This window comes from Acanthaster planci, unplaced genomic scaffold (assembly GCF_054643075.1).
Source record: "Acanthaster planci isolate LZ-2023a unplaced genomic scaffold, COTS_SCS Contig21, whole genome shotgun sequence".
NCBI classification, from domain to species: Eukaryota; Metazoa; Echinodermata; class Asteroidea; order Valvatida; family Acanthasteridae; genus Acanthaster; species Acanthaster planci.
The window spans coordinates 5,943-26,180 of NW_028257645.1; the positions used below are offsets into that span (position 1 = coordinate 5,943).

Consider the following 20,238-nt stretch of genomic DNA (forward strand, 5'->3'; position numbering starts at 1 on the left):
TGGGAACGTAGACTGCTGTCATCGCCTCAGCTCTTTGATTCTCACCGGGCGTTCTGGTTTCCGTACACGGAGGCTGGCACGCAGTCACGAGACCTTATAGTCACGACGCTCATATTGGGGGCAGTACTCCAGTGAAGCACCCAACGGCAACTTCACAGCTAAACAAAATAGGCATTTTTTCTTTCTGTGGATGGAATGAACATTCTTCACCAGAAATAAATACATTCGATAGCTTGAAGTCGTCTAAAACCTGGCTGAGCGCATCAAAGTGAGTCCAACCCTGGAAAACACAACTAAACGTAAGCATTGCCTTCATGTAAACTGCACACGTAGTATATGTGTGGAATTATATTATATACAGAAGGAGAATCAAATTTGGACGTTAGATATAAAGATTTTCGTGATCAGATTGTTAGAAGAACTATGTTAGAATCCTACGTGTTTTAGCAGTCGGAATGACGCAATCTGGAAAACAGGTGGATGTGTGTATATATATGTGAATGAAAAATATACACATGAGTACTTTGAACATATTTATTGTCCACTCGGGACCGGGGTTTTATGTCACATCTTTATTGATTTGTACGTATTTTGAGAAATGAATAAAGATGATTAAATAATAATAGTCTCAAAGTTCCATGCAATATTAAAAGTTCACCTTAATTCTAACCAATTCCTTAAGCATCAAATATGTCACATAAACAAGACGAAAAGCCAACTCCACTGATAATACATACACATTTTTCCTTATATTAATATTTCAATGGAGTGTTTTCTTTGCGGAATGAAATTGCCTTATTGTCTATCGCTAGCTGGCATTACTCCTGTTATTCCAAAGGTCATATCTGCGATGATAAGGGGCCTGCTTTACATCCTGTTGGAAGGAGGATATCTCATTAGTCGAAGCTATATGGATGCGTTCGTTTAAGGTTTGAAGACTTTACCATTCACTCAAGTTTGAAATTCAACTCATTCGGCAGTAGCTCCCGCATCATGTCATTATACGTACAGAGGCACTGGAATTGATAATCCCGACTGTCGATGGGTAAAGCATAATTTGCCCTCCATTATGAATGACAAGCCTGTGTTCTGTGTGTCGTGGTGCGTGTTGAAGTCTGCCACAAGTGCTTAATATTCACAGATCTGAACGACTCTTCAATGTCCTTCTGCCGCAGCATATTTTGAAGTTGATTTCTGAGTTCTTACTAAAATAATGTGTTTGCACTCTGTGTTCTTGGCTCAAGAACACAATGACTGAGATCCTGGAAAAGTGCACAGGGCCCATTCTCGGGAGTCGAGACGAATGTCTGGGGGCATGTTGACGTATATACTTCCTTTTTTTCAGTCAACTTACGTTTTTTCCTGGATCCAAACTTTGTTCAACCATCCAACGTAACTATGTCATTTAATGTTCAACACTTTCAATGCAGAGTTGTTCATAAATTCCTCGATTTTGTAATTGAAAGCAAAATACTGACGAAGCTGAACAGTGCAGCTTGGCTACTGAGTAAGACAGTGTTTGCATAAAAGGCATATGCACCATTTTACGGTCCACGACGAGCGATGCTGATTTTACTACGTTTGACGTACAATTGCTGCGATCGTGCTATCTACTTGAGATAGCTGTGCTGCTGGTGCCTCTAGTATCTTCCGAGAGCCAATCATGCCATCACGCGCGAAGGGTCAAAATGCCCTCGTTTGGGGTCGCTTGCAAGACGGTGCGGTGCATGTTGATTAATGTTTCTCAGCATCGGCCTGGCATTCTCTTGACCTCTGCTGTTTCTGTTCGCTTGAATTAAGGGATTTTTTGAAGAGAGAGAGAGAAGGATAAATCAGGTGTTTTGGCAAGGTAGACGAGTGAAAGATTCTAATGTATGTGGTGCAGCCAGCATATTGTGCCCATGACGGCATGTGAATACACGTCGACCCAGTGGGTCGCATTAATTCTAGAATGAAGGTTTGCATAACGCTCCTTGTGTTTAGACCTTGAGTTGGGATGTAATTAAGACCCATGGTGTATGTAACAAATGCAATGAAAACATGTATAGCATTTGCACTGTTTTTTAGTTTAGTTGAGTCCATGATGATGTGAGTCCTTTTCACAAGTCAGAGGTGACAGGGTGAATAATGGGATGATGAATAATGTGACAAAAAGAATGATGGCGTCACAGTTCATTTGAATAACTGAAGTTGGTAAGACTGAATGATTCGTTATTTTTATACATTAAGAGGGCTGCGCCTTGACTACGTGCTTGGCGTCGCTGGTGTACTCCGTCAATTGTTAAGATCAAGACAATGGAAAACCGCAGCCAGGTCAGAACAAGTGATTCTGCGTTATTAACTTTCAACAGCATTCATAAGAAAAGAAATAATTTTAATCTAGGTATGGCTAATCATCATCAACACGCCCACACAAGCTGTGGCAAATGTCCCGAAAAGGGAGAGCCATATATGGGAGAAGTTGAAAGAGACTTGTCACTCTTTCAGAGTTGTATTCACGGTTTTTGGAAGTGGTTTTCAATCTTTTGGAGAGTGAACCTTTCAGATCAGATGCCGCCACGAGTGAGCGCCTTATCGTTGGTCATAGCAACAACTCCCTAGTCATGTTGAAAAAGGTGTGGTTTAAAGAAAAGTACTTTTTATCCACATGCAAAATCAGGGATGTAGGCCGAATGCTTCATGGTAGGCACACTGTCAGATTAGAAAATGCTGGCATGCACATACTTGTTTCGCCGCTGGGTGTGGGAGGGGATTCGCACGCTAGGAACAAAGAAACAACTAGGCCTATGCCACACCGTCGTGCCCGTAATATATAGATGGCTCTTAGTTGTGAAGTGGGATAATCAAGTTTCTTTTGCAGTCTTAATTTCAAAGAAAATTACTTTTCGGATTTATTGGTGTTTGTTCAAATGTTTGCATTTTAATAGGAGATCCTCACTCATCACGCCCATTAGAAATAGGCCTACATTCATTTCTGCGATATTTCAGTAACGGAGATGTTTTTCTCGTGGTGCTAATGAACCTATTAAGGTATGTTGGCTGAGGGAATGCACATTGAAGGAGCGAAGGCCTATGCAGATGTGGGCATTTGATAACCGCGCCATCCCTTTGGATCAGGAAAACGCAATGGTGCTTTTGCCAGTAAACGGGCAATGTGAAATAAGGAAATAACTTGCCAGAGGCTGGTGTGTGTGTGGGGGGGGCAGTAACTGTCTGCTTAAGGCAGTTCCGTGGAGATTAACTAGAAGTGGGACCGTCTGTCGTTAACCATTCCAATCCATTTCACTGTACGAAGAACTCCAGGGATGTTCCAACTCTCCTTTAAGCCACCCAATAAACAGGCAACTCTTTTAAGCAGGAAAGCATACATGGTTTCGTTTATAAAGGCAACTGACCGGTGATACTAGCAGCAGAGTGGTCATTAAATTCTGCAGGTACCGGTATAATTTCCTTCTTTTTTTGTCTCCCATCAGGTCCCCAATCAGCAGTTAATAATGGGAGATGCCTCTATCTGTCCGCCATTTGCGGAAATTTATGACGTTGTTTATTTGCGCAGCCTTGCGTGGTCTAGGAATTATAGCTTTGTGGGCCTGTCGCTGCGGCGTGGCTGTAGGGTGTTAAGTGCAATATTCTGCTTCATAGGATTACAAACTAATGTCCATGCTTGTGAGAAGAGCGACTATTGGATTTGTTCGTTGGAAGAATGTAAAACACACATTTGGCATTAGTGCATGCACATTTTGAAGAGATCTGTAGGCTGAAGTCCTCGAGATAAAAGGTACGCGTGATCCGTGCTTGGATATTATCATGAATGGTGTTATATTCAACGTCATTTATTGCCATCACAAGAGTAATAACTGTCCAAACAGTAAGTGACATTCGTACTGGTTTAATATGGACATGTTTCTTTGCAAAATCTCACCTAGCATCGTTATTTATGAGAGTCTTGTTTGCTGCGCAGATGTGAGACATGCTTAGTGCGCTTGAGATAATCTTTCTCAAAGGAGACTAAGCCTCAAGCTACACCGGAAATGAGAAAAACACCAGTCGAATAGTCCCTGATGTTTTACTTATTACTGTAGTGATCTTTTCACCCGAAGGCAGGCTCCCTGTTTAACTTTAAGCAAGTTAACAGTTCGAAAGGACTGTTGTTGATATTTTTATACAACAGGCGTCTCTTGGTAAAGTGATCAGTTTAGCGAACTAAATACCGTCATTTTCAAGTATGATTTACAGACAAATCTGAAATTCTGTCTTTAATTCAAATTTACAGGAATTCAAGAGCATTAAAACGTTGTTGCAATGAGGCAAGGGCTGCGCTGCAAATGTGTCACGTGTGCTATAGACCACTGGTTATTTTCTTGGTTCTAAGGCAGCGGTGTTAAACTAATATTCTTTATTCTGGACTGTTACTGTTAACTTTTTACTTGATGAGAATTGAGGGAGAATTTCTCTAATAGCTTTGGTGACGATCGTACATAAATTTGATAGTAAATGTAAAAAAGTAGCATTGATCAGATACTTTCTCAAGTCCGGACCAAGCGCTAATAATTATGGAGATAATCTGTAAAAGCTCAATCCGAAACGCTCGCAGCGAACTTAAGTTTCTCATGTTGACAAGATTTACTAGAGTGGCTGTAATAACAAGAATTCCCTTGTTAGAAAGACACGTTTGCTTACGATGAGTGCAGACAGCCCGCTACTCGACACCTACATGTACATGTAGCTAGTTGAGAAACCGTAGTTCTGATTGATAAAATAGCAGGAGGTAGGCCTACTATTTTGTCAACATCTTGTCAGTATGACAAACAAACTAGTAGTAGTACGGGTTACCAAAAGCCACACCCGTCTTCTAGTCCTGTGGGTCTACGAATGTCAATATCTCTTCAGTCTGAAAAAAGTGAATTCGTCTTTTTCCACTGACAATAGTTCTCGTCTTCAAGTTTCTGACTCAACATGGTGGCATGCAGGATCGTCTCAGTAAAGCCAAAGAGAGGCCTAGGCAGAATGCTTCAAACATAATTGTATCTGTCAAATACCTTTAGCGTAGCACATTTCCAGTTGTTCATGTTTTCAACATACATGCATTTTCAGCCGCCAGTTGTGTTTAGATCGCATCACACAGGAAGAACGCTGGACCATGCATAAAAATGTTTACATCGTGAAGAACGCGGAAGTTCATGGCCAAATCTGTGCATTCAGTCAGCCGACAATTGACCCAGCCACCGCTGCCAGAGTTCCCAGGACCTGGATCTACTTGGCATTAGCATAATTGACGCTGACATAGTCAGGATAGTACAAACTATTATGCGCAATGGCCCGAAGCCGCGGATTATTCGATAAAGCAATTGACTGGCAGAATTGGCGATGTTAAAAATAGAAATCCCCAAGCTTAGATGAATGTTTCCAACTTGCTCACTTGGTTCAGTGATGATTACAAGCGGGACTTGAGTGGACAGAGTATATCCCTTGGATATCGTTAATCAACTGACAAGAGTAAGAATATGATTTTATATACAGTATATATATATATATATAGCATGTATACACGAACATGGTGTGGTAGGCTACCCCACTGCTTGTTTACACGTAAAATCCACACGCTATACTGCATGCATGATGACAATAAGTATGTACTGTACATGTACATGTAGTTTCATGCTGCAGTGCATTGAGTGCGGCATTCGCCTTGAACCTAATATTAAACCACAATACATGCAGTAGCGGTTTTAATGTCCATTTTGTGTCTCCAGTGGGAATTACATGATCGTCAAGAAGGATTTTGAAATTATTATGTCCTATTCGTCATCTTGTCACTGGAAATATCGGTACGAATATTGGCATTTTATTATCCATTAGGGAATAACAGGACGAAAGACCCATTTGTGCGTGCCTTCATTAACCAGGAGTAGGCTATATATATATTCATAGTTCAATTACTACCAGATGAAAAGATGCTGAGAAGAGAGCCCTGGGGATCATAGCGGTAAGACATTGGAAATGGTTGGAAGGGGAAATGCATTAAAGTAGAAACCCGGCAACTGCCTATGTGCCCTTCCATTTTTTCTTGCCATTCCCCAGTTTGTGTCGAGTATTCCACTTACAGTAACGCTGTAGCATTGGCCTTTTCTCATGTCAAGGGCAGGTAAAGCTAATGACAGAGTGAACCACGCCTGGAGAGCGAGGAGACAACAGTTCAGAACAATATTATTCTCAAGATATTTCATCGACATTTTGCTCATATTCTTCACCACACCGATCCCGAATTTTCTCTTAGTCGTTATAAAAGACCCTCAGATTCTCTGTGGAAAGAGGAGAGCTCAAGAAAGTATTTCAAGAAGTGATCATTTTCTGAAATGTTTTTAAAACGTCTATTGAAAGGTCTGATTTCAGCTAAATATAAGGCCTATATAGCGTTTAGAACCAAGAGAGGTTTGTAAGGATTTCCTCAGTGTTCAGTGGACAATTAAACACTTTGAACACGAAGATGTAGGTCTATATTGTGTTTTCACTGTTTAACAACAAAGGGAAATCCAACCCAGATGGTTTACCTTCCTGAATCCCAAAAGTCGAAACAACTGGAACAAGCTTGAAAGTGTTGGCATAAATTATTTCCTGCGAATATTTACGCTGAGTGGATTGTGTAGATCTTTAGACCCAGTTACATGGGTTTACGAATAGACGAGCCTCAAGACGTTTGGATGTGGAGAGTCGTTCGTGAACTTATGTTTTGTTTTTATTAAAATGAGGTTTGAACAGAAAGTGCATGCTTGCACGCCTACAAACAACCCAGCCTGTGAGGGCTGCGTATCTCCCCGAGGGATCGTAGCGTTAAGTCACGTCCGTCGTTCTGACAGTTAATTATATTTTTGTTTAGGTGGTGATTGATTGAGATGTTGTTTATGGTGATGTGGCCTGCTGGGAAGAACATGCACCCCGAAATAAGCATGGCATAAAACATCACTATTATTATGTGAATTTCTGTCCATATGGAAACATGTAAATGGCTGACGCAAATGTAATTTTCAGCAGCATAACAGGCTAAATATCTGCAACTAAAATTTTCTTACATGTGAAAATAGCTTTCCAGTAACAGTACAAACAGACTGACAGGCTGTAGACGGTGAACGAGTCTGATACATTCACCGTAGAAAAAAAAGTGGCAATCGTGCATCTGAATCGATCGTCTGCTTACATACAATTACCACCGTGCATACTTGAAAGCAAATTGTTTGATAGAGGTTTTAAGAAGTCCTAGTCCACACAGCTCCATGGTCCATGTGTCTGTGCAGTCAGAGCAGTCCACAGTGGAATCATTTCTGTGTTCGTATTTTATGTTTCAGAGAATGAGAACAGTACTTTCCCGTGTCAGATTTGCTCGAAATTCCTCTTTAAAAGGACGGACTCAATTACATATAAAGGGGCACTGCACTTCTTCCAGTTTGCCTTCGACAATCCTCTTCAAACATAAGGGCCCAAGCTAAGAGTACAACACCATCCAGCAGCCATTATAACTGGTGACAGGGGCACGCAACTTGCTTCTGTAGGTACATGATTAATCACTACATGTGTTAGTACTGCTCCATGCCAATCCGCTAACGATTTAAGGGGCAATGCACATCTTTTCATTTTAAGGCCCACTGAGACAGTGGATAGGCTACTTACCAAGGCCTTGAGTCGGGGGGGGGGTTTCATTGGTTTGTTTAGTTTGTTTGTTTTCCGGACTGGCTGTCCAGTTTTAAATAGTCACACTTCCCCCAAAGGAACATGTAAGTACCATTTCTGACGTGTAGGCCCTTTTAATTCCTTAAAATAAGAAAAGTTTTTTTTTTGTTTTTTTTTTTTAAAGTTCAACTGTGGTGTCGGTATTCACAGGAGAGGGTGTTTGGTATTTTACAAATACTATCCACTGCCCAGGATAAACCATGCCACATTTGCTTTACCAAACCTCAGACATAATTATTCAGAACTCAGTTGTTTCTACAGTTTCAGGGGCAAGAGAAAGGCAACATGTGTAGGTACAGTGTGTAGCCATATCTGTTCATGTGAAGTGTGAACGTAGTGTAAATTGTAGCGTGGACGATGCATGCGTACTTCTTCCGGGCGGCAGTTCCATTGAATTGTACCGGGTCATCGGGAAAACTCGACTTGAATAAAGGCTGCAGTCGTGGCTCTGGAGATTTTTTTTTTCCAAAGCCAAGTCAAGTCTGACATTTCAACAGGGGATGCTCCACGAGGCGGGAAGACTGGTCTCTTCTTAAGAATAGCAGTTGCACCATGCATTTTCCATCTGATGAGACTTGGTGTGTCTCCAGACAGTGTAGTGTAATAGGAAACGCGTTCCCGGGGAACACTTCAGAACTGAAGACTTGTAAGTGATAACGAGTGGCGCAGTGAGCTAGAGTTCAGCTCTCGGTTGTGAATATGTAGAGTTATGGTAATAAATATTAAAGCATCTGCATCCAGATGTTTGAAATGAAGTGGAACATCTGTTCATTTCCCAGACGATGTGTACAACAGCTTGACACTTTACTCTGAAGGTGGAAAGTTGGTATTTACAGCAAATTTGTGAAGTTAGTCAGGCCATTGAGAAAAACTAAACGCAAACTTGTGTATAGCGCTCGAATGACCGAGCCTTCGCCCATTTCAAATAACCATGCACAGTAGGCACAGCCTCAGAAAAGCAAGTCACGGTAACTTCCAATAATAAGTTACGGACGACGCGCGATACAGTGCGCCACCAAGAGTTTGTCACGGAGAAACTTTATTTTACGTTAGGGTCCACAAAAATGGTCGACTTACCCCGACGATTTGGACGAATGTCATTAGACACTTTGAAGACATATGTACAGAACCTCACAAAAAACACCGTGGAATATTAATTAACACGATACTGTAAAACACGAAGTTTCATCCCTGACAAAAACCAGTGGACCAAGTTTCCTGTTCATGGCATAGTCGGCACAAAGATCCTTTGTTGACCGTTTTCCCACAGCGCACTGCGAAAATGCCTCTCTGTGGCAACCTCTGTAGTGGTTCAAGGCATTGTAAATCGCCCGTAATACTTTTCCAATAACTCAACTCACGCAAGCATTTGCACGACTCATGGCCCCTAATGTGAAATATCCACGGATGGATGTTATACAAAATGCAAAATAAAATCAATTATGGATAAAGCCGTATGTCAAATTATTCCTGTCATCACCGTCATTAAAAAAACATGTAGCCTTTTCAAATAACTGGCTGTGAAAAGAATGTACGATGTTACACGTTAAACCCCTATGCCCTTTTAGGACTGAGAGCCTACTGTCGCCGTTGCAATTCGATATTCGTCGCCAACATTTGCTAAAGCTTGCCAGGAATACTGTGAACAATAATCCATGATATCTCATGAGCTCAGTGCGCTGCAATTTAGCCAAAGGTGGTTTTACGGCATTTTTCTGATTATTTTGCGCACAACACTATTGTTTGCTATAATGCATCATTTTCATTTAATTTCTTTCAAATATGGTGCAAATATGTTTAAGGTTAGTGCTCATGAAACTCTCCTAAAATGGTTTCATGCAAAAACCTAACAACAATGAGATATTTGCATTCAAAAAATGAAAATTAAAGGTGCTCAATATCCTGGATGCGGCTCTTGGGCAATGAAATGAAACATGTTAGGGAAATATCATTTAAAAGTTAAGTACAATTCTTCACACCACAGTAGGCCTACCATTCGAAAATGTGCAGTGTAGGTTGTGATTTGTGAAGTTTAATTCCTACTTCTTGATAATTATTCTCTATGCAAATATAGCAACCGAGCGTCGTGCACAATGCTTCAGTTGGATCCATCAGGGAGTTCTGCCAGTCAGGATTCAATGAGGGGAAATACTATCCGCACAATGTACTATGCATATGCCATAATGTACTGTTCATTCTCACAAAAGGAAATGACTTTACAACGAAAGGAGAAAAAGATCCCTGCTATGGGGCCTAACCAATCAGGAGATTTCCTCGTTTCTCCAAAGCGAGGTCATACAACAGTCTCCTATTTCTTGACACAGATCTTTGCATGTGCGTTGAACTGCAAGGTCTTTTTGGTTACAAGGACTGGATTGTAGAGCAGGATCTTTGCATGTGCGTTGAACTGCAAGGTCTTTTTGGTTACAAGGACTGGATTGTAGAGCAGACGAGACGGTGCTCCATACTGTGGTCTTCTTCTGCACATTCACAGGGGGTTGGTCCGGTCTTGTAACCCCATCTGTTCAGAGCAACCCTGGATCGCCCTGTTCTTGTCTTCAGACGGTTCAGTGTTTTCCACTGAGCCCATGTGCGTCTGAGGCAGAAGAGAGTGTTCTCAGCAGGTGGAATTCCCACGTCAACTTGAGGAGGATTCATTCAGGAGTTTTTCTATCCAGAGCTAAATTTTGTCAGAGGTTGGACATGACTGGTACATCAGGAGGTGATAACCAAAAGTATATACTACCCAGAAAAGGCTAGAGATGTGGATCAATTAAAATATGACAATTCTCGGATTGTACCAATATAGGCATGTTTGGGTGCTCACTCATTGTTAGTTGCTGAACAAGCATGTCAGAAAACACGGATCAGCCTCGTAGATGTGTATACGGATACCGAAATAAAATCTAACTCCTGTACTTCAGGTAGGAGCATCGTATGATGAGGTTGCTGGTGACAGATACCTGCTGATGTTTAGCGCACCAGTGCGCATACTTGACACAATTTCCGCTGTGATGTGCAAGTAGCACGTTCTGGTACCGTCGAGAAAAAGTCATTATCGTCCCGGAGTCCTGTTAAAAATTGTCTTTAGGGTCCAGACTCCAATCTAAGTCCAGACCTGGATCCATCCCCAAACCGATAACTGGTAAAATCCATTGCAAACATGCTGATAATTTTAATGTGAAATCACTTTCCAATTCCAGTTGCCTTTTATGGAGAAACTTGCCGTCAGTTGTTTTACATAAGCCCTTCTCATACTAAGAAATGGCATCGCGTTCATGCGACGAATATTCAACAGTGAACTTGATGAAGGTATATTGTTTGGATTTTACTTTTGGAAAATATGTTGTAAAACTTTTTATATATTCCTCTTACATTGAGAAACCATTGTTTTCATAATTACGCTGTTGCTGTGATATACTTTCAGTGTAGGGGTTTTCTGAAACTCTCCTCATTGCCTACAGTTTTTAAATTAATCACCGGAGGAAATGATTTTTCGGTAAAATATTCGAAATAGTGGCCTTTTTTGGAGCTGAAATAAGCGTCCGATTTAAGTCTATTTCTATAAAATGATGTCTAGAGGAAAATGTAAGGCAATAGAATAGTTAATATTTACCACGGTACTCTCTCTGTATATATTGGCATTATTCACATTGAACCTATTTAACGTGTCAATATTCCGAAAATACGCGAAGACCGTTTCATATTTGGCAATGAGAATGAGAGCACAAGTGAAGAAAAACATTATTTTTGAACCAAATCGAATTCACTATAAATGCTTGGCTTCCGCGTTCGCGTCGAGTATGCACTCGTCCATACTTGGAGTTTCAGTTTTTGTTGATGAGATATATTGATCATATGCATACTTGTCGTATTATTAGCGTACTGGTTACAAGTAGTTCTGTTAAACTGTCTGATGTTGTTGGCTGCACAGTTATGCCAAATACCTTTGCCACGGGACATAAGCTTCTTTACATATTTATAACCTGGATTATTCCCTTCCTTCCCAGCAGTCTAATGAATTCATTTTGGACATTTATGGAATTATGATCGATATGAGGGTATACTTCTCACTTGTTATTTACCCATAAAGCCGGCAATGCACAGAGCTTTAAGTGAAGGTTCGAAAATCATTGGCAGCACCTCCCAACTACTGAAGACAAGACTGAAAAACACATTCTTCAAAAGAGTACGTCCCTCATTAAAAACCACTCCAAAAGATTGAAAACCGCACCTCTCCAAAATAGTGTAAAAAGTCTAAATAGAGTAAAAACCACTCCAAAAGAGAGGCCATTTGAAAAAGAACTCTTTTTTTTTCGAGTTCTTTCTGATGATGGCTCTTTGACAGAGTGGATTTTTACTCTTTTTAGAGTGGTTTTATGAGGCATTTTATGTTTGGGGGTTGATTTTTTTCACTCTTTTGCAGTTACGGGTACTACACATTGCACAAAATGATGAATTTCCTTTAAAAAAAGTCTGGATCTGTAAAAATGCCGTTCATTCGCACAGAAAGATGGCAGACCAGTTCCTGCCTCATTGTTGGCAGCTTTATCCTTTTTCACTTTTTGAGTATTACTTTTTGCAGGTCCAAATTATTCACCGTTACCGTATTTGGAATTTACTAGTGACAAGTAAGTGTGTGCGTTCTCTTTAAGTAAACGCAAATGTTCGTTTCCTTCGCTTTCCTCAGTTGTTTCGTGAACCAGTGATCACGTCTTCACAATGGGAGGGCAGCAGAGTACCAACGGCACAGACGCATATAAGGTGGACATCTTCGGGGACAGTATGAGGAAAAAGTTCGACAAAGGTACTAGCTATGAGTGTGAGGATTGTCCTCAGATTTGTAGGTCATTGTCCGCCTCATCGTTTGGCGAGAAAACCTCCTAGCAGGTCATGGGCCTGCTTCGTTATTTGTTTGTCAGGCGCATCATTTTTGACTTCGGAGCTGCATCAGTAAGCAGCCGTTCACCGTTTAAAAAAGCTGTAACTCTCCGTGCGGCGATACCCACACAGAATAATTAATTGCTCGTGTGCACGCCATGCTACACGCGTGCGAGCAAGCTTGCCCAGTATGCGTATTGTGTTGCGCCAAGTGACACCCTTCAAAAAGGGGGGGTCCTTCTCGTGAAGTGTTCATTAATTCAAAAGACAGGCCAAATTCTTAACACAACAGTCAAACTCCCTTGTCTAAGTTTAATAAAATCTTAAACAATAAATAAAGACTCATGTATAATGGACGTTTTATGTCCATACCAAGTTTCAGAAAGATTTGTCGTGGGATTTGTCATGGAAAGATTTTGTCATGGGGTACGTAGAAGGCGTTCTTTGACGGTATCTGGCTGCTGACTTATACACTATCATGTGCTAGCTTCTGCATTCATGCAGTTAAAAAAGTTGTAATGATAATGCAAAGTCAGTCAGAGCTGCCACGATTTACACGTGAGGAAGTCGCCTGAGGTGGCCTTTTGCGCTTTTTTTTGGGGGGGGGGTTCAAGTGCACAGCTAGCCAACGCCCAGCTGTGCATGTTAGCGGCCATATACGATCAAGGACCACGGCTAAAAAGGCCCAGCCCAACATCCACAGACATATGCGAGCCTTGATGAAATTGGATCGTTCACGTTTGCTCTTAATGGCTCCCTGATGTAACAATAAGGTATCTTGGAGAACTCAGGGGCTTGTAGGGAAAAATAATACATTTAGAGCCATTGAGGTTCTAAGCCTTTTTTTTTAACCGTCACCATTCTGGGACATCTCAAGAAAAAAGATGACCTGGAAGAAAGCACATTTTACTAATCTTGTAGTTTTAGAGGGAAGTGCTACTTGAGTATCTTGCACTGTGTTTTTGAATACTGAATACATGCCACTGTTACTTCCACAGCACGGGACTAATAATGTTTGTACAATATCCTCTTCTTGTCATTGAATAAAGTGTCTCACCAAGCACAGAATGACTTAGAACTCAACACAGATGCATTTTCATCCGTGCAGGTGAGCTGAAGGTTACTGCAACACATCTCTGCTTCGTGGGTGCTAAGAACAACTTCGAGTGGCCCCTTGAGGGCTTCAAGCGCTATGGTCAGGGCAAGAGAATCTTCAGCGTTGAGTTGCTGGACTACAACGACGTCCTTAACACGAGGGAGGTCATCTTCCGCTCCAAGAGCGCACAGGTCATCTGTGAGGACTTCCGGGAGAAGTTGGCTGCCTTGGAGGAAAGCATCGCCCGGCCGCCTTCGGAGACGGCCCCGATGGTCGAGGCTGTGTCCTGATCGGTCCATTACTGGGTGCCGAATTCCACGAACTTACTCCGCGCCGCAAAATGGAGGATTCTAAGTTTCCTAAATACTTTTCGATAATCTACGCAAAGCAAAATCCAGCTTTATAGGGCAAAAGATAGCTAGAAGGGCTACGGGAAACGTGTTGAATGGCCTATGCTGTGTAATATTAATTTACTCGCAGGTTGTGTGGCTTCGCACGCATTCACGGTTTCGATGACTAGACATTGTACTTTATGGGAAAAGCAAAACGAAAGATGCTGGAAATTCTGCTTCAAAATACAGCGTCTTTGTAGGCATGGAGAGACAAGCAAAGTGAGTCGCTGCTTTTTATTATTACAATCGACATAAATCCCTTAAGGTCTGGTTTCACTTAAGGAAGGAGAACGCTCTTAGAGTTTGGAAATGCTGTCGGGCTATGTGCCTGAACAAAAACATAACAAACTCCGTACAAGTGAACATGTTTACAACGTTGAAAGGGAAAATTCAGATTGTCTTCGATAAGAGTATACATACCTTAGGCAAGCTTACAGCTGTCAGTGTGCTTTTCTAAAACTGAGCAAGTCTCTTTGGAAGTTTTTGGGGATGATACTTTTGAAAGTGGGCAGTCATTCCTATGCTAGTGACACATCACAAGGCTTATATGGTTGTGCACCACCCAATCTTTCAAACACTTAGCAGTAGCTTGTAACGTTGCAAACGTGATGTCTGGAAATGACCTGTTTGAAAATTTAACCGTACGAGCTAATATACAACAATGAAAGCACATGTACATGAACATAAAATATTCTCAATACGGAGTCTCAAAATATTTACTGATACCTTTACATATTTTTAAGAATTGTTATCCACTTAATGAAAAGGTAAAGACAGGATATTTTCATAGATTATTTGTACCAGGTAAGTCTGTGTAATTTTTGTAAGGTGTTTCACTATATTTTGCTTGGTGTATTTCTAGGTATAAAATACCATTTTTCTTTGGGTCACTCAAACCATGTTCATCACTTCCGTATGGTGCCTACGCATACATGACCCAGACTTTGATTTTCAAGTCTTACAAACTCGTAGATGTATTCGTATGATCTGTTGGAATTTGTTTGTACCAAGCTTCCAAAATTAGCGAGTGTTTTCTAACGCTACGACCCCCTCCCCAAACAAATTTGTTATACACTAGTGACCGTCTAATAGTATGAAGTACTTGCTGTCCACTGTCTTACTAGCAACGGTATAACGACCAATGCACCCCCGTCCCCCAACAACCCCACCTGTCAAAGTGTCAACTTAAATTGAGGATTGACAGCTTCTCACTGAATATAGGCTTGGGCGAACCCAGCATTTTTGGAATCGATTTCTATTCGATGAAGTCAAGGAATCGCGATTCCACTTGGAATCTAAATCCGATTTTCACCAGTGCAAAGGACATAAAACAGTTACCCTCCGTTACTACATATTATGTTCATAGGGCGCTTGATTAATTGCTTGTTGTCTCATCAAGACATTACATCGTACTACGACTTTAATCTGATTATCTACCGTACAATTGTTCGAGATTCGAAACATTAGTTTAACTGTCGCACACGATTTCATGAAATCGAACGGAAACCTACGTATACTGATACTGCACGTGGCTCCTCTTCGTAATTTTGCCGTTGTACAGTTGTGATTGTGTGTTTCAAGTTAAAACACATGTTGGTTAAGAAACATAGGTTCCTTTACATTCATTTTCATGCGACATAAACTTTATTAAGCTACAATTTATTCCACGGAACCGAAACAGGTGCAAGCCTCTTCGATTAGCGACAAACATTTTACTTTCTGCAACCTTTCGGAGGGAATTTTCACTGAAACCCTATCCGCTCCTTCTCCACACACTGCACCAATCTGCTGTCAATGGTTAACACATGTTTCTGGCGTGTCTGTCTGGTATCAGCTGCAACATGAAGCCGCTAGTCTCCTGCGAAGTCCCTTGCAATTTGGTGACAGGAAAAGTTCAGAATCACCAGAGCGTCCTTGCCCAACTTCTTTCATTTGTGGCCGAAATCTCCGTGTCCAAAACTCTCGCCAATTAGGGTTAATGGGAAGGTGGAGGCCTACAGCAAACAACGTTAATTAACGATGAATACCCTGAGCTCAGACTCGATGCGCCGGTAAAATAACGCTTGCAGCCCCAATGCGCTACCATGGTATAAAACCTTTTTTTAAACTATGTTGGTCTTGCCAACGAGTTTTAAAAGAAGGAAATCCCCAATAGGAAACAAATTTCTCATTAGTGTTTTTTTTTAATGTTTCTCGCAAAAAGCGGAATGCAGTGGTGTTAGACCTGTAGAAAGACTGTCACTTTAGTTTCGTCGCTTACCCGTAGAACCGGATAAATTTACAGCATGGGAGATCGATTGGAATGAAGCCAGCAATTGGCCTAACCCACAGTGCTTGTGATCGGCACACTTTACAGGCCAAGTAAAGTACTAGTATTCATGTGGTTGTAACAGACACAGAAAACATGCAAGATACCAAGACCTAGACAGTGGTGGAAGCGTGGCTTTTTTTTTAGAACACACTTTCTGGGGATACAACATGCCCTTTCCGGTGAAAAATAGATTTTGTCAGTCTTGAGAGGAGACTATAGTCTTCACGCCTTGTTGAAGCCCACCTGTTACAATATCGGACTCCCTTCGAAAAAATAACTCAAAGCTACGATTTTAGCCTTTACTCAAGTCAGGTTTCCCCAGCGTGTTGCGTAAAACAATTTGGCGTAATTCCATCCCTAAACGTAAAAAAAAATGGCGTACGAAACTCGCTAATTTTTCGCACATTTTAGGTGGCAATTTCGCCTCTGGAAGCCCAACTGTTTATCCAGTTTGATGTATTTTGTTTGTGGTAAGTTTTTATATATATTAGGGAATCATAGTTAGTAATTGAAATAAAATTGGTAAAATGAGTGCTATTAAGCGAGAGAGATATCGTTGTTCCCGCGCCGTGTCCGCGTAAGCGCACACAGTTGGCAAAGTTGAATTAAGTTCAACTTAGCCGACTTTCGCCGTCCCTGTTGGCGTCCGTTGCGAGAAATTGTGGTTCCATGACTGCTATCGTCGCAAACTGATCGGCGATGTTCTCTGTGTCTCTGCCGTTGACATGGAAACTAGGCTCAAGAGAAACACCACATGGAGCCGCTTATGATTCCCTTATGGTATGCTGCGGTTTAGACTTCTTTGAGTCGGCTTAATCACCCACTTGTCGGAATTTTTTTAAGCTCAAGGGGTCGTACGAGTTGACAGTCTCTCAGAATCACTAGGCGCTTGCTGCAATAGGATCTTAGTGGAATGCAATCGAAAGTTGAATGGAGTCGATCCATCTAAAGGGTAGAATCGCGTTTCCGATTTTCCGAGTTTGGAATCTATCCTCGTCGATTTCACCAGCACCAATTCGCCTAAGCCTACTGATACAGCAATGGGACGCTCTTTTAGCAGTCTTTTAGCCGTCTATATATGTTAAACCGTATCTTGCCTTGCTGAAACCCCTTCGAGTCTCTGCGTGTATAAGCTGGGAAATCATAACTTTTCTATCGTTAGTTCAGCCATACAAGTTACAACAAATGCACTACCATCACTATGAATGCAGCTAGTGCAGCTGGATGGCAATTCCTCTTCGACCACTGAGTATGATTCATAGCCGGGCATTTCAAACATCACCATGAGGAGTCACACTTTTCTCCATCTGCTCAGAAAAATTGAACGGAAAACTGCAATAACTCTAACACTTCTGTTGAACGAATCCAGGACTCACAGTTGTTTGTCAATTTGGCCGTTCCCGGAGTCAGCAGGAGTGGCATGCGATGGAAACTGTCATAAAATGCCATAGATTAGCTATGTGCCGTATGGAGAATAACTATTCAAATATTTTTCAGATCTAACAGGTTTTTTTGTGCGAATGTGGCTCTGCATGGAAGCAAATTATGAGTTGGTATTTTGGTTCCTTTAGTGCGCTTTAAGACGTACTCTCGGCAAATTGATATTAATAATACGATGTTGATATAAACTGCATTTCTTATTTATGTGACGTCTCTTTACTTATTTCTTGACTGTTCAGGATAGAAATTGTTCTGTTGCACAAAATTGTAGCACAGCCAGTTTGGATGTATATTTCGAAGATGTAGTCGCAATCGACATGTTATTAAAGCACTTCTTGTGAATTGATCGTCACTTTAGATTTTTCATGTAAAATAATAGGTCTGTACACTTGCTACTTGATGGTACATAAGTAAGTTTGAGTAACACATTGTGAACAGAAATGACCGGTTTGCCTAGTTTGGACTCCTGTTAGAAAATGTTTTATTTTTGTTAAAAGACCAATGTCTGGCAAAATTAAAAGTGTCAAAAATGGGATTTCGCTTCCGTCTTCGACATTGGGCTTTAACTGTCATGAATTTAGACCGTGTGTTGAAAGCCTTCGGCTTTGTAGTTTACTAGTTTCTGTTTGTTTAATTTTGCTCCAGTAGCAAATGTATGAAAATAATTCTAGACTTCCAGTGCGTGGGATTTAACCAAAGCTGGAAATGGCAATTTTTGACACTTGACAAGTATGCGCTTAAAGGAATTGAAGTGTTCCTTTTTGAAAGCTTAACATTCTGCAGTGGTTTTTAAGTCCAAGTTGCAAAATATTAAGGCTGGGAATGGGGGATTTTGAAGTTTCGAACAAAAATCACATGCCAGGAGTTTTCTTTTCTACGAAAAGTATGTAGGAGCCCATGTATAATGAAGACCATAATGATTTTACAATATAACACAGCAGTGGATAGAGTGGTTACAAGGTGGACGGTGCTTCGGTTTTGAAACCATTCTGTGCATGCCTGTCATAGAAGATTATACTTGTCAATGTAATTCCACCAGTGCCGAAATCTCGCCTTTTATTTATCCTCGTATGAAATTAAGTTTCGACTAATTTTTCGCTTGGATTTTTCGCCATTACGGTTTAAGAATGGTGTTGGGAAGCATTGAAGGGCCACCTTTCTTTTCTGAAACAAACACTGTTCTCGCAAAAGAAGTTTTCCTTTCAGTGTTGATACATTTCCCCCATAGTTAGGCCTACACGAATAAAATCAAACCCCCAAAAGGTACTGGGCTGTATAAATATTGACGTTTATGTTCAGTCTTCAGAAGAGACGATCCCACTTTACAGTTAGCTTGTTCCTTGTGCCGGTAAATTTAGATAACAACTGAACATGTAATATATATTGCGCTTATTTCTAGTTCAGATATTGGCATTTAATCACAAGTTGAGAAATAGAGACACATTAAGTTCTTGATATTTAATGTAGTACTTGAGATACCTTTTTAATGATTTTCTAATAAACATAATACAAATGATTTTAAGAAGACATCTTGTCATGCAGCGTGTTATTTAAGAGGTCATTGACACGTTTTGTCTAGTCGTCATGTTTGTCTTTCTAATTAAGCAAGTACGTAACCGTGAAGAGTTCGTTTTTCCGCTAGCCCGCACATGTGATTATGATTAAAAATGGGAGACTTATAAGATGCTTAGTGGTAGCAAACATACATGTCTATAGTAAAGATTGCGGTAACACCATGTATTTATCTCTTCTTTGAGTATGTGTGGTTCTGAGAAGAACCGGGGAACCGGTTCTTCAGAACCACACATACTCAAAGAAGAGATAAATACATGGTGTTACCGCAATCTTTACTATAGATCTAGTTTCTTTCACCATGAAAACCTTTAAGTCTTATATGTCAAACATACATGTCTCAAGTAATCGTGCTGTTGGCGTCATTTGAGAATATGAGCACAGCAGCTTAAGTGTGACGCAATAGTAGACTTGTTACGTTGGACCGGTACGTTTGCTACAGTAAATCCACTAAGATTCTTTTTAAAATATCTCCCAACAGCTTATTTGGGGTATGGCGGACACATGTACATGTAGTGCATTGGCGCCATTTGCTTTGGATAAAGTTTTCTCTGTGCTGAATGTCTTGTATCTAAATTAGGACGGCTAGTTACCCACAATGGCTTGCTTGTCTGAAGCTGGGACATATTTCCTTCACGCTGTTTTGTTAAAGAGCACTGTGGGGGAGTGTGAGGTAACTGTTGCTGTGAGTTGTATTCCCTGTCAGTTGTATTCCCTGTGAACCCAGAATTTACTTACTGAAATCATTTCTGAGAAAAGCACAGGCGCCCACTTAGTGCTCTGCACATAAACAACAGTGAATTGGAGAAGAGACAATTTAG

The 20,238-nt window shown here is 40.9% G+C and overlaps 1 protein-coding gene across 6 annotated transcripts; it reads left to right on the top strand.

Annotated features, from left to right (window-relative positions):
• Positions 1 to 19,372, top strand: LOC147795467 (uncharacterized). 6 transcript variants are annotated; one of them, XM_087131857.1, is made up of 4 exons: positions 210 to 299; positions 839 to 929; positions 12,416 to 12,532; positions 13,715 to 19,372. In XM_087131857.1, the coding sequence occupies exons 3-4, from the start codon at positions 12,448 to 12,450 to the stop codon at positions 13,990 to 13,992; spliced, it is 363 nt and encodes a 120-aa protein (XP_086987983.1). In that variant the 5' UTR covers positions 210 to 299; positions 839 to 929; positions 12,416 to 12,447; the 3' UTR covers positions 13,993 to 19,372. The 6 variants fall into 6 exon arrangements, with proteins under 6 accessions (XP_086987982.1, XP_086987983.1, XP_086987986.1 ...); XM_087131856.1 differs by lacking the exon at positions 839 to 929 and having other exon boundaries at positions 1 to 299; XM_087131860.1 differs by lacking the exons at positions 210 to 299; positions 839 to 929 and adding an exon at positions 3,612 to 3,868.
• Positions 19,373 to 20,238: the final 866 nt, after the last annotated feature.

Coding starts and splice junctions, on each gene's coding strand:
- LOC147795467 (XM_087131856.1), top strand. CDS start 12,448: ATGGGAGGGCAGCAGAGTACCAACGGCACAGACGCATATAAGGTGGAC. Junction 12,533..13,714: donor GAGGAAAAAGTTCGACAAAG/GTACTAGCTATG, acceptor TCATCCGTGCAG/GTGAGCTGAAGGTTACTGCA.